The 12,882-nt window shown below is 31.7% G+C and overlaps 2 protein-coding genes across 2 annotated transcripts; one reads left to right on the plus strand and one right to left on the minus strand.

Annotated features, from left to right (window-relative positions):
- Positions 1–331: 331 nt before the first annotated feature.
- On the minus strand, positions 332–5,645 carry LOC131602530 (pseudouridine kinase). The gene is made up of 9 exons (XM_058874668.1): positions 5,415–5,645; positions 5,169–5,294; positions 3,965–4,067; positions 3,309–3,356; positions 3,111–3,208; positions 2,858–2,972; positions 2,668–2,750; positions 1,757–2,321; positions 332–795 (listed from the first exon to the last, which is right to left on the minus strand). The coding sequence occupies exons 1-9, from the start codon at positions 5,475–5,477 to the stop codon at positions 737–739; spliced, it is 1,260 nt and encodes a 419-aa protein (XP_058730651.1). The 5' UTR covers positions 5,478–5,645; the 3' UTR covers positions 332–736.
- A 4,275-nt stretch (positions 5,646–9,920) lies between these two features.
- Positions 9,921–11,899, plus strand: LOC131607383 (glycine cleavage system H protein 2, mitochondrial). Its single transcript, XM_058879395.1, has 3 exons — positions 9,921–10,084; positions 11,206–11,465; positions 11,582–11,899. The coding sequence occupies exons 1-3, from the start codon at positions 10,006–10,008 to the stop codon at positions 11,708–11,710; spliced, it is 468 nt and encodes a 155-aa protein (XP_058735378.1). The 5' UTR covers positions 9,921–10,005; the 3' UTR covers positions 11,711–11,899.
- Positions 11,900–12,882: the final 983 nt, after the last annotated feature.

Below are 12,882 nucleotides of genomic sequence, written 5' to 3' on the forward strand. Positions count from 1 at the left end.
TAACATTTATCTTCTTTTTAAGGTCAATGTATATGAGCTAAAGTCTTCCAAAGTCTGATAAAGCTTGAAATTTTAAGAAATTTTCAAATTTATGAACAAAGATTCAAGCCTCGATTATTGCATGTTTTATTTTTTTTATGAAGATCTTTTAAGTAGTTTAATAAAAAGTAGGGAATGATCAAAGAAGTTCAGGAAACTGCAATTTAATAGACTAGAGTATAAAGCTTATATGAGTAAGACAAGGCTTACACGAGTAGGACAAAGATTTGGTGATTTTGAGGATAATTTAGAATGAAACAAATCATCAAACATTCTACTTAAACTATTGTAATTTGGTTTCAAATTTGATATTTTCCCATTATAAATTACACACGTTCTATTATAAATCATCGATAATTCTTGAGATTTATGATGGTTACAACGTACAACGTGTCTTTCACAAGGCTTTGAGGATTATACTGAAAATCTTAAGACAAAGAACAAGATATGGCTACCCCGGCCACATCTATTTTTATTTAAAGAAAAACAGTAAAATAAAAACATCACATTTAAGAGAAAAGATTGTTACCGAATTTGATGAAATGATCTAGTAAAACATGTTACTCAGTGTGTCCAACTCATAAAATTCTAAAATTAGTTATTTCTTCTGACTTAAAAGGCGTGAAAATTGGGGATGATGTCCCACCATATTTTATAAGCCCCAAAGAAGGTTGTTAACGTGGTCCTCATGCAAAACCTACATCATCGATTGGTGAAACAGCACTTTGGCATGACAGAATACAGACTTGGCATCATCTGCACAAAAAAAACAGAATATCACACAACTTCCATTATCATTTGTCTATAATTAAAACATTTTTGTACAGATATAATTCTAATTATGTTACATTTTTTTCCTACGATATGTATATTATAGATATGTATACTATAATACAAACATTAACTAATTCTCTTTACTAAGAACCAACTTGTAAAATTATATATAAAATTTATAGACGGAGATATTATTAAATTATCGTAGTAACGTAAGATTTGTCTAAAACACCGGCAGGTGGTTCCCTCTGCCTCCGCTCGCAAAGAGCGTACGAGAAAACTGAGGCGTGATTCGGGACAGTCCCTTCAGCCACATGCTGATAGGCCGCATCCACCACCATAGTAGCCACAGGCTCCTGAACTAGTACAGTTTCCAGGGGGCCATCTGACATGTCTCTCTCATACTCCTTTTTCACGAGCAAGCTGTTGCTCTTATATGACAAGCAAAAGTGCTCTCCTTTTTGCACCTACTACAACACTTTAAAAGCAATGTCGTTTTGCTGAGACCTTTAAGAGCCCAACTTCAAGGCCGAATCTGGTGTAGTGTTCTTATTATGTTGCATCTTTTTACATAATATCGAATAAATACTCTTTTGCAAAGATAAACTAATTATCTCTCATAAAATGCAAACTTGTAAGAAAATACAAATAGTCAACAAATTTGATATCACAATCAATCTTTTAAATTTGTGATTTAGAGAGGATCTTATATTTAGGGATAGAGGTAGTATAATCTAGGAAACACCGACACATAGAAGGACATGACTCACAATTCTGCCACTGACACGTAGACCCTTGAAATAATTGAAGAAAATAAATATGATAGAATGTAATTGCATGTGTCAGTACCGCATCGGCATTGGACACTGACATGTGTCAAACACCAAAGACACGTTCGATTGTGCTACAAAGACTATAAGTAAATGCATAGATAAAATCTTACCAGCAATGGCAGATAAACTGAAAGCAGAAGGGACATTTGACTCCACCTCAACAGCGGCTTTAGCAACTGCAATGCCAACAGACACGCTTTGCATAATATCTAATCCTGTACAAATTGACGAGAGTGTTCCACCAACCAAGCAATCACCAGCCCCAGTAAGCCTCACAACTGAAGCAGGGAGGGAAGGCAAATGCACAGCAAAGACACGATTGCTTCTATCATGTTCTGAAAAACCAGAATAACAATTAGGTGGACAGTTATGCATAACAGCATTGTATAATTGTCCACTAAAACTGCTCGAATTTGTTTTCGCAACGGGAATTTTAAAGCAGTTTGGCCCTCCTTTACTGCATAAAAACACTCCATTTGAGCCTAAGGTCACTAGAACCACTTTAATGCCTTTTTCTAGTAAAACCAATATTGCTGGTTTCAGTATTTGAAACAAAGATTCTGTTGATAGGTTGTCTTTTTTATGATTTTCTTTAAGTGGATGGAACTCGCCGCTACCGGATAAAGCATTTGCCATCGCAATAAGTTCATCTTCATTTGGGGAAGCAAAAGTTACCTAAACAAAGTATCCAGACATGTCACAGAAACAAATTTTGATACAATGAATGAGTTATATAAGCATGAGCAGCATCAAAATTGTATAAACTTAAACAAATGCCATGTGCACAGTGTAAATACATCTAAAGAATTTTCTAGTGATGCTAGCAGAAGGTTGAATTAATGCATAATGATGAATTCATTAAAAATAATAATGAATATCAAGAATCCAAGACAACACTAGAAAAGTTTGTGACAACACAATAGTTATTTACAATTACAACTATTTCATATTATTGTATTTCACAAATTCTCAAAATATATTTAAGAAAGAATAACATGTTTGAATGAAGCACGACACTCACATACTTGGCAATACTACTGATTCTTCGGGATTTAGTAACTGACACCGGCTCAAACCAGACAGGGCACCCCGTGTCAGCTGCCACTGAAAACAGCGATTTTTATGTAACAACCAAAAAGAAGCATTTGTAGTGAGTTTATAATGCAGTAGAGACAGAGGAGGAGAGAATTAAAAGAGTATACGCAATTTACTTTTACAAGAAGCTTCGAGGGAAGGACCGCTTAGATTTGCATCGACCATCAACACTGGAGCAGAAAGTAAAGTGCTCTTGAAGCGTAAAATCCAGTCAGGTGTCAAATATTTTTCCTGCAACAATGATTGAATAAGATTTTTTTTATAACTGATACTTGATTTTAAACATATGTAAGATTGTGAATCATATCTTTTAGCTTGTTTAAGTTTTGAGACTACTTAATTAGCTTAATACTTGAATGATCAACTTACAAGAGCTTCCACACTAGCAACACCAGCAGCTACTTCGCCATTAACATCAAATATATTGCATACGACTGGAGTCTCAATATCTTTATTCTTCAATATACCTTCATCAAATTCAATAATGTACAATAAGCCATTATTTTGCATTGTTGAAACTTATCCCAAATCTATACAAAGATGAGCCGCGAAGAAATAAGAGCTTACCTTCTTTTGATAGGCCAGTAGTTTTCCACTGTTCCAACAGTAGGTTTCCTAGAGCAAAAAAAGAAAGTTAGGACAGAATTTAGTAAGTTTCTTCCCTATATTTATTTGTCAAATATCTTTCTGGTCAAATTGTCTTCTGAGACACACATATCGTAGTAAGAATCAACCATTAAAGCTTCTTAACTGATTTTCAATACAAGTATATCATTTCACAACCTTAATAGGATGTAGTATATCAAAGCACTATAAAGTTAGATTCTTTATAATTTGTTAATTGCAGACATGAGCGAAGAAATAAAGTTTATGCTGAATATATCAATTTCATATGAATGGAACTTCATTCATTTCTAGGATTGGATATTTCAAGTCTGTTCATACTTCTGTCCAAAGACTATTTCCAATCCCGTGCTGCGGTGCACACTTTCTTTTCGTTTTACGTTCGAAGAAAAGTAGTACTAGTTTCGTGCTTTAAGACGAAGACTTAAATCCAAATTTAGATAAATAAATCAGACAAATGTTTCCAGCAAGAATAACTAACAAATTCTACTTTAGACCAACGAAAAATGCCATGAAGCGGCTCGTCTTAAGTCTCAAGTCTTCCCATGATAAATGCTAGAAAACAAAACTTACGATTTTTCAAAATAAAAAGATCTTACCAGCCATATCAAACCCAAGAGCACTAATCATGTATGGCTTAGCTCCTAACTTTGACATGCATTCTGCTACATTCCTAGCCACACCTCCTTCCATATAGAAGACCTGACAAAACAAATCTCCAGATTAAGATAGGCAACAAAAGAAAAAAAAGAAGAGAAAAAAATCAATAAACTAAGGTTAACAATATTGAGCTAACAACATCTTTCATTTGAACACTGGATTGTATAGTACCGAAATTTCAAATTGAAGACGTGTCAGAGTGTCAGCGACACGACAGTGACACTAGTGATTTTATACAATCACTTCTATTTTCTCAAATTATTACCGTGTCGGTGACTCAATGTCAGCATCGTGTCTGATGTCACTTTTATATTATATATATATATATATATATATATATATATATATATATATATATATATATATATATATATATATATATATATTGTTAGAGATTCAGGTATGATAATCCTGGATAACTTCGAAGAATCGTGTTCGTACACTTTCCGAACAAAGTATTTCGACCCTATTCTTGCATGGGTTCACGAAATTTTTGTGCGGATAATTCTCGATGTACAATCTGTTTTTGGAAAAAGAGAACTGATCAGGAATGTTGAGAGAAAGTTTAGTTTTTCGTCCGTACAAAACCGAAGCCAAATGACTCCTTATATAGGAGATCAATAACAGAAACCGAAAAGACACAGCCAGGGGCTCTGCCCCGCACCCCGCCAGGGGCTTCGCCCCTTGGAACCCCAACGGGGCGCTGCCCCGCACCCCGCCAGGGGCTTCGCCCCTTAGAACCCCGTTTCAATTATTCGTATTCAATTACACGTTTGGCTCGACGAGCGTGCACTCTGCACTACCCTAACTCGTTTCAAGTTTAACGCATAATTGCATCGGCCTATAGTAAATCACATTACTACTAAAATACATTGATGATACTAAAATCACCAATATATATATATATATATATATATATATATATATATATATATATATATATATATATATATATATATATATATATATATATATATATATATATATATATATATATATATATATATATATATATATATATATATATATATATATATTATTTGAGCTCTTAGGTTACACATGAAAACAAACAATAGTATCGATAAGATCAAAAGATGAGTGAGTCCACTACAATTGGTAGGTTTGATTCCTATGTTAACTAACCTTGCCAGGGGTAGTAGTTCCTGGATTTGCATGGATTGAAGGTGTGGCATGAATATCCAACACCATACCCCCAATTATCACAGCCTCCGGATCCTCATGCTCCGATTCTCTGCCACTTACCACAACCTTACAACGCAGTAACGAAACAATTATCAAAATCGCACAAATTGCGACGAGAAAGTAAAGGAAAGGATTAAACAACACATTGATATGAAAATGAATATCATAGTGTAATAGGTCACTCACAGGATGCAGAGAAGTATTGGCTTCATGACGAGGCTGCGGTGTTTCCCTAATGTTGTTCTTCATTGTCGTTGTTGATTTTTTTTTCCTTAAATCAAATTGAGAAAAATGAGAGGTATTTTGTTGGGGATGGGACAAAATGATCGATGAGTTCAGATTTCTTAGTTGAGACCATGAAAATGGATCCTCTCCTGTCCTGCTCCCTCTCTCATGCTATTGGTCCTGCTCCAATCTTAATTCATATATTAATTAATTTTACTTATTGAAAAAAAATATTAATTAATTTTGTTGACTCCATGTGTTAGATTTAAATGAATGGATATGATTGAGCTGAACTGTTATGCCACATAGAGCATCCACCCACGATGATGAATATTACGTGTGTACATGACTATTTAAATTTATTTTTCAAAAGAAAACTAACTAATAAGAAGAAGAATTATTAATTTCTTTTAATAGCAAAAAAAAAACTTATATTAAATTATTAAGAAAAAGAAATCAAGTTAGATAAAAAAAAACATCACCGATGCTTTAAAAGAGAGAAAGAGACACCAACCACTTCTAAAGAAAAAACAAAAACAATAAAATCACTTATAAGACAATTCAAGCTACAACAAACCGAGCACGTTAGACATCAAACTGCAATCAAAACCTACAACGACTATTTTTTAATGATCTAACCGATCAGGTTAAAGTGATAATCGATTAGACCAACAATCAAATTAATCAAATAATAATTCTGTTTTGGACATTCCTCTTGCCTACAAATAGATGCATCATTTTTCATTTCAAATATTTAGAAATGTGATTTAATACTTCCCTCTCTCACTCTCATTCTCTCTCTAAAGTTTTATTTAAACAATCTCTCACTAGATGCTATAGCCAAATCCTTTGTGAGTGGGGATATCAATGTAATTTTGGAAGGGTAGCGTTGTGAAATTTGCTAAGGAAATGTTCTTTATACATCTTGGTTGAATACCGTTCATTTAGAAGAAAAAAATATGGGGTTAGAAGATAAACAAAATAAAAACTTTGGTTGAGGATTGTGTGATGAATTCTTAGATATAGGTTGAAGATTATCCAACTTTGACAATCACCTATTGATTCTTGGTTAGCCGGTGAAACCAAGTTTGAGCTCATATATTTGGAGCTTGAAGTCTAACCACTACAAGATCTGTGTTCATGGAAAGAAAACTAACCGCTTCAATTCTTAGTTGGAAAGAGAGAATCACCACTTCACTTTCATTAATTTATTGGAGAAAAGGCACAAACGCCCATATCTGTCATCTAGTATTATTTGGTCGAAGATCAACCCCAATTTCCTTGTATAATGGGGTTCGTGAGCCTTTCCTACTAAAAGCTCTTAAGCGTTATTGGAAACTCTCAAGACCAAGTCTTGGGGAAAGGAATAGGTCCTTTAATTTTGACTGAACCTCTATAGATCTTTGTGTCCTTCTTCTTCCTTTATCTTTTACTTTATGTTATTTATTATCTGTTGCTTAAACATTTGAAAATGATCTTAAAATTCTTATTTAAGTTAATTTGCCAAAAAAATTCAAAACCATATTTTTTCAAATCACACAATTCACACGTCTCTTGTGTATGATGTCCCAAGTCTAATAAGTGGCATCAGAGTCTAACTCCTGTTTAAAGGACTAAACGTCTCAGAAGGAAGATGACTTCCTACTCAAAGTTCTATTTTTAAACCTCTCCACAACCTTTTTGAAAATAACAACTTTTATTTTATTGCAAAATTAAAATTAAGTTTTTTGATACAAAAAACAATAGTTGATGGTCCGGTCTACCATACTCATCAAATTAGTGATAAAGTAGTAGGAAAACCCTTTTTCCTTTTAGACCGAAAAGGATAGGCATAGATACTTTAATAAGAACTTTTAATAATGTCTTTTGGATGACAATGAACTCATCATCATTATAAAATCATCAAGAAATCGTGGAATTCTCTAGAAAGGATATATGAAGGTTCTTCAAAATATTCGACAAGAGAATATGAACACACGAGGCAAAGAAGAAGTAGATGCTAGCTTTAAATGTTTTTTCTAGATCGAGTCATATAGGAAATTTTATTAAATAATCATTTTACTAACAAATATCTAAGAATTAAGATTGGAAAATTAGTCCAACTCTTAAATATATAGATGGAAGCCTTCATGAATTTCAGGAAAAATCAAGAAAGAAGGAGATCATAGAAAAGATAAACAAGCTGACACTTAAAGATAAACAAATCCAAACCGAAGAATCGTCGTCCTCATCTTGATCCTATCATACAAATCCAGTTCAATCCTTCGAAAGATCATACTCAATCGTTGAACAATTAGACGAATGATCATTTTGTTCAAAAGAAAGACAATGAAGATGAAGACAGTTCTTCAACATTAGAATAAAGATGAGGAAAAGAAACATCAATCTTGGGAAGAATTATGAAAAACTCATCTTCAAACAAAGAATATGGAATATACAGACAGGAAGAAGTAAAGGTTGTAACTTTTGTAGAGAAGGAAAACTGACTATGGCTTATCGTCTCCTCCAAAGGGGAATTCTCTTAAGTTACCTTGAGATTTTAAGGTAGTACACTAAATAGAGATTAAAAAAATTAGAAAATTCTAATTGGTTCTCTATTGAATAATTTATTAAATTATTTAGTCAATTAAATTTATTTTCTATTAACCTATGTTTAAGTTTCAAGTTGGTATGGAACAAAGTGGTACCAAATACAATATGTAATCATACATTATCAAAGGAATTCAACGAAGAAGATGAAATTTTGAGATCAGAAAACTAAGGTCTCAAAAAAGGGAAGTTTCCATATTTTCACACTCGAAATATTTATGCTTTAAAATGAAAAAATTTAAAAGTAATAAACTTAGATCATTTATAACTAATGCACTTAGGGCCCGTTTAGTGCGCAAGATAAAAGACAGGATAGGATATCTGTATCATATCCTATCTCAATTCAGTGTTTGCTGACACAACAGGATAGGATAACTTAATCCTAAAATTTATCCTATCCTGCCTCACTAGTTCAAATTGTTATCCTGAATATGAGCTGGGTTAGAATCCGGCAGGAAAGGATAAGAAAATAATTTACTAATTTACCCCTATAAAATATAATTTAAAATAAAAAATTAAATATGACAAAATATAAATAAAAATTAATTTTATATTAAATTTAAAATTAATTTAATAAAATAAAAAATTAGAATATTTAAAAATAAAATAATTATTAAAATTATAAAAATATGAATTCTAATTTTATTTTTTATCAAATTAGATATATGTGTATTTGTGTTTATATATATATATATATATATATATATATATATATATATATATATATATATATATACACACGATAATTCATGATCTTTTTCAGGAAAAATTGAAATTATTTACTCAATAGTGTCAATGAATTTTTTTTAAAAAAAATATAATTGTTTTACAAGGGTATATATATATATATATATATATATATATATATATATATATATATATATATATATATATATATATATATATATATATATATATATATATATATATATAGACACGCGCGCGCACACACACACACACGATAATTCATGAACTTTTTCAAGAAAAGTTCAAAATATTTACTCAATAGTGTCAATGAATTTTTAATTATAATATTTTTTATCAATTTATTAATTTTAAAATATTTTTCAAAATAATTTAGAAAAAATATAATTATTTTACAAGTTTGCATGTGTGTATATATATATATACTATCTGTTATCCTGTGTCAACCAAACGCATGATAGGATAAATCTTATCATGTCTGTATCATATCCTATCCTTATCCTGCTTGATATCCTAACATGTCTCTATCATATCCTGCGCACCAAACGGACCCTTAAGTCTAAGAAAATATTATAGGACACCAAAGGTGAAACCTATTTATTTTATGTATACGCTCCAATATCTTTAAATTTAATTGGATACTGATATCGTCATCTAATCAAACAAGATTATTCATTCTCATGTCACATTTTAAATTATTTTATTTTCAAATAAATTAAAAATTTTAATTAATTCACATAAAAGATATGAATACCCAACTACTTATGATGAAGTTAGTTGATAAAAGTTCATATATTAAAAATAATTTAATAATAAAATACAGTTGGTGAATAAAAAATAAAAATTTAGTTAATAAAATAATTAAGTTGGTTAATAAACATTCTGATTTTAAAAATAATTTTTAGTAATAAAAAAATTTATTAATGAAATATAAAATATTAATTAATAAAATTATAAATTTAATTAATTATATAATTTTATACTGGTATTTTTTAATATAAAAAATTGAATTTCATTTTTTTTAATTATTTATTATTATAATATTTTATTATTTACGGTATTAATGAAAAGTTAAATATGATGTATATGTATGATTTTGGTGTAACAGTAACATTTTTGTTTAAAGTATTAGGTTAGTAGAAGAAAAAAAAATATTTGAAGGAGAGAAAAAGCTTTCGGTCACCAACCCCCGCAATATAAAAAGGGTGATCATTCACTGTAAGTGCCACTCACGCCCACATTCACATCAAAGAGAAAGATGGCTTGCCGGCAGTTATGGGCTTCAAGAGCTGCTTCGTACCTCAGGATCTCTGTCTTTCACCGAAGCTTCTCTAATGGTATGTAATCTCATTCTGTCACCTTATTCTTTCATTTGTTTTTCTTATTTAACTTAAGATCGTATTAATGGCATTTCATTTGCATGTTTTGGACACAATTTCTAGATTGTAGATCTCGATTCATGTTCTTCGAATTTTATTTTAGGGATTCTTGATTCTGCCATTTTTTCCTCCTTTATTTTAATATTATTATATTGTTCTACATGAGCGTTAATGGGTGGGATCGGGGGCTTTCAAGGTAGGGTAGGGTAGGGTAGGGTTGGAGTGGGAAAGGGGAAAGTGCACCAGCAATAGCTTTAACAATGCTACCCTTACCCTACTTTTTTTTATGTGATGCAGATCATGAAAGGTGGTGTAATAAATTCTCTGTGTTGCATTATAATTCTAGCCGAAACAAAACTGTGTTGACAGGCTCCGATTCTGATACCATTATCACCCTTTTTAATTTAAAAAATAAATTGTGGTTAATTCACACTGACCGCGACTACAACCAATGTCACGGCACCTGTACCGACCGAATCTGCGAAAGTCCTTATGCCACCGCAATGCTGACCACTCGCCGTTTTTTAGAACCTGTAACTTAGTTAGCAGTAAGATATTAGGAGAGCAACTTTACACACCTCGCATTTCAAAAACTCCACACATGATAGTTTTTGTTCTGTTTGACTGTAGCACAAATTGTGGCGACGAAAAATATACTTTTAGAACCATATTTGGTGTTTAATTTTTAACATAACAGGAAGAGGGTTTCTAGGGGTGCCAGAATTCTTGGGCTGATGATGGATAGTGTATACTGGAGCTTTCTCATTCATTTAGTGCATGTTTCAAAATTTGATGGAGAAAGGTTGTTAAGTTCACTTTCACTTTTGCATTTTGGGGACAAAATAAATTGTCGGGTAAATTGCTTTGTTTGTCTATAAACCTGTCCTGTTGGGGATAACTTTTAAGCATCTGAAATAAACTCCCAAGCAATATAAATGCAAGGGGCCTGTTATTCTTCTCATTATACTGTCTTCTCATTATGTTAACAATGATGCAAAAAAACAAAAACGACAATTGTTCGATGATTTATTTGATTTTGGGATAACTAAGCTACTGTCTCTTTTGTGTTATAACTACAGTTTTGAACAATCTGAAGTATGCCGATTCTCATGAATGGGTGAAAGTTGATGGAAACTCTGCAACCGTCGGCATAACTGATCACGCTCAAGATCATTTGGGTGATGTTGTGTATGTTGAACTGCCAGAAGTTGGAGCAGCAGTGACACAAGGGGATGCTTTTGGTGCAGTTGAAAGTGTGAAGGCAACTAGTGATGTTAACTCTCCCGTTTCTGGAAAAGTTGTTGAAGTTAATGAAGAACTCAGCAGCTCTCCTGGTTTGGTGAGTTTTATTTTATTGGCTAATTCATAATGAGCTTTTATGATAGAAGCTATGTACCGAATGATTATTTTTTATCGGTCAAGTGTTTTTATGTTTTCGTATGTTTCTTTGTGTAGGTGAACTCAAGCCCATATGAAAATGGATGGATAATTAAAGTTGAGTTGAGTGACAGTGGTGAGCTTAACAAACTGATGGATTCAGAAAAGTATTCCAAGTTCTGTGAAGAAGAAGACTCCAAGCATTAATGTTTTTTTTTCATTATCTTTGGGTACTTCCCATGGTGTAGATGAGATGATGTCAATTTGGAAGCTAAGAATTGCTTCTTCGTGTTTTGTATTTCTGTCAGTATTGACTGCTCTTTTTATGATTTTTGCCTGAGCTTCTGATGCAATGGGGAGTTTGATAATAAAAGAACCATGAGTAGTTTTTGTTGCTGACATAGTGTTAATTTGTTCATATGATTCCTATTTTAATTTGATGTCCTTGCATCTGCATTTGGTATTTCAGATGACCTTTTATTGGGAAAATGCCAACTTTAAAAAGGATACAAAGATGATTGTAATAACAGATAAAATGATTAAATAGTCTGTTTGCAAATACCTTTTAGTGTAATTCAATGACAACCATTCCATATCTTGCTTGGAATAACAAAATGCACTTGATGTAACAATTAAAGTCGATGTGAACTGTTATGGATTTTGTGCTGAATAGCAAAAATGTTCCCATTGGTTTTGTGGAACAATAAAGTAAAATCTTTTGGATTTTGAATAACAAAATTTTCTGATACTCGTCTTTATCTCCTTATTATGTCTAGTTGGATGAATCCTGTTTCTCATATACAAGATGCTACTTATTGGAGAAAATGAAAACTTTGATAACAATGTCAAAGCTTACTTAGTTTTTTGTCTGTTTGTTTGACAGTGATTTTGATGAAGTAAGGCTCTCTAGTCTCTTATAAGAATATGGGATAGGGAACTTAGACTAAAATCAATTTGTAAGACTGCTTTCATTAGCTAGATCTTCATAATGAACAACAAATGATAGATAATATTTATGGTAAACATACACATTACTTATGGTTTAGGTTGAAATTAATGCGTGTGTGAATTGAAAGTCATTTTTTTATATCAGTGCTCAGTTAAAGGCATGCAAAAAAAAAATGAACAAAATGTAAACTTTTATTTGTAGGTTATATATTTTGAAATATTAAGAGTTTTCTAGCTATTTTTCATTGAGTAAATAAATGTAGGAGGAACCATATTTTCATTTTTCATGTTACTTTGATATTATTGCCGCACTCTTTAGATTTAAAGTAATTTAGTGATTTTGTAGTATGCTTTATTACTAGTGATAGTATTTTTTATTATTATTTTAAGGGTAATCTAACATGTGTCATTATGGCACATGTTACATGTGT

This window comes from Vicia villosa, linkage group LG5, assembly GCF_029867415.1.
Source record: "Vicia villosa cultivar HV-30 ecotype Madison, WI linkage group LG5, Vvil1.0, whole genome shotgun sequence".
In the NCBI taxonomy this organism is placed as follows: domain Eukaryota; kingdom Viridiplantae; phylum Streptophyta; class Magnoliopsida; order Fabales; family Fabaceae; genus Vicia; species Vicia villosa.

Coding starts and splice junctions, on each gene's coding strand:
- LOC131607383 (XM_058879395.1), top strand. CDS start 10,006: ATGGCTTGCCGGCAGTTATGGGCTTCAAGAGCTGCTTCGTACCTCAGG. Junction 10,085..11,205: donor TCACCGAAGCTTCTCTAATG/GTATGTAATCTC, acceptor TTATAACTACAG/TTTTGAACAATCTGAAGTAT. Junction 11,466..11,581: donor TCAGCAGCTCTCCTGGTTTG/GTGAGTTTTATT, acceptor TTCTTTGTGTAG/GTGAACTCAAGCCCATATGA.
- LOC131602530 (XM_058874668.1), bottom strand. CDS start 5,477: ATGAAGAACAACATTAGGGAAACACCGCAGCCTCGTCATGAAGCCAAT. Junction 5,295..5,414: donor CCAATACTTCTCTGCATCCT/GTGAGTGACCTA, acceptor CTGCGTTGTAAG/GTTGTGGTAAGTGGCAGAGA. Junction 3,357..3,964: donor TCTTGGGTTTGATATGGCTG/GTAAGATCTTTT, acceptor TTTTTGCTCTAG/GAAACCTACTGTTGGAACAG.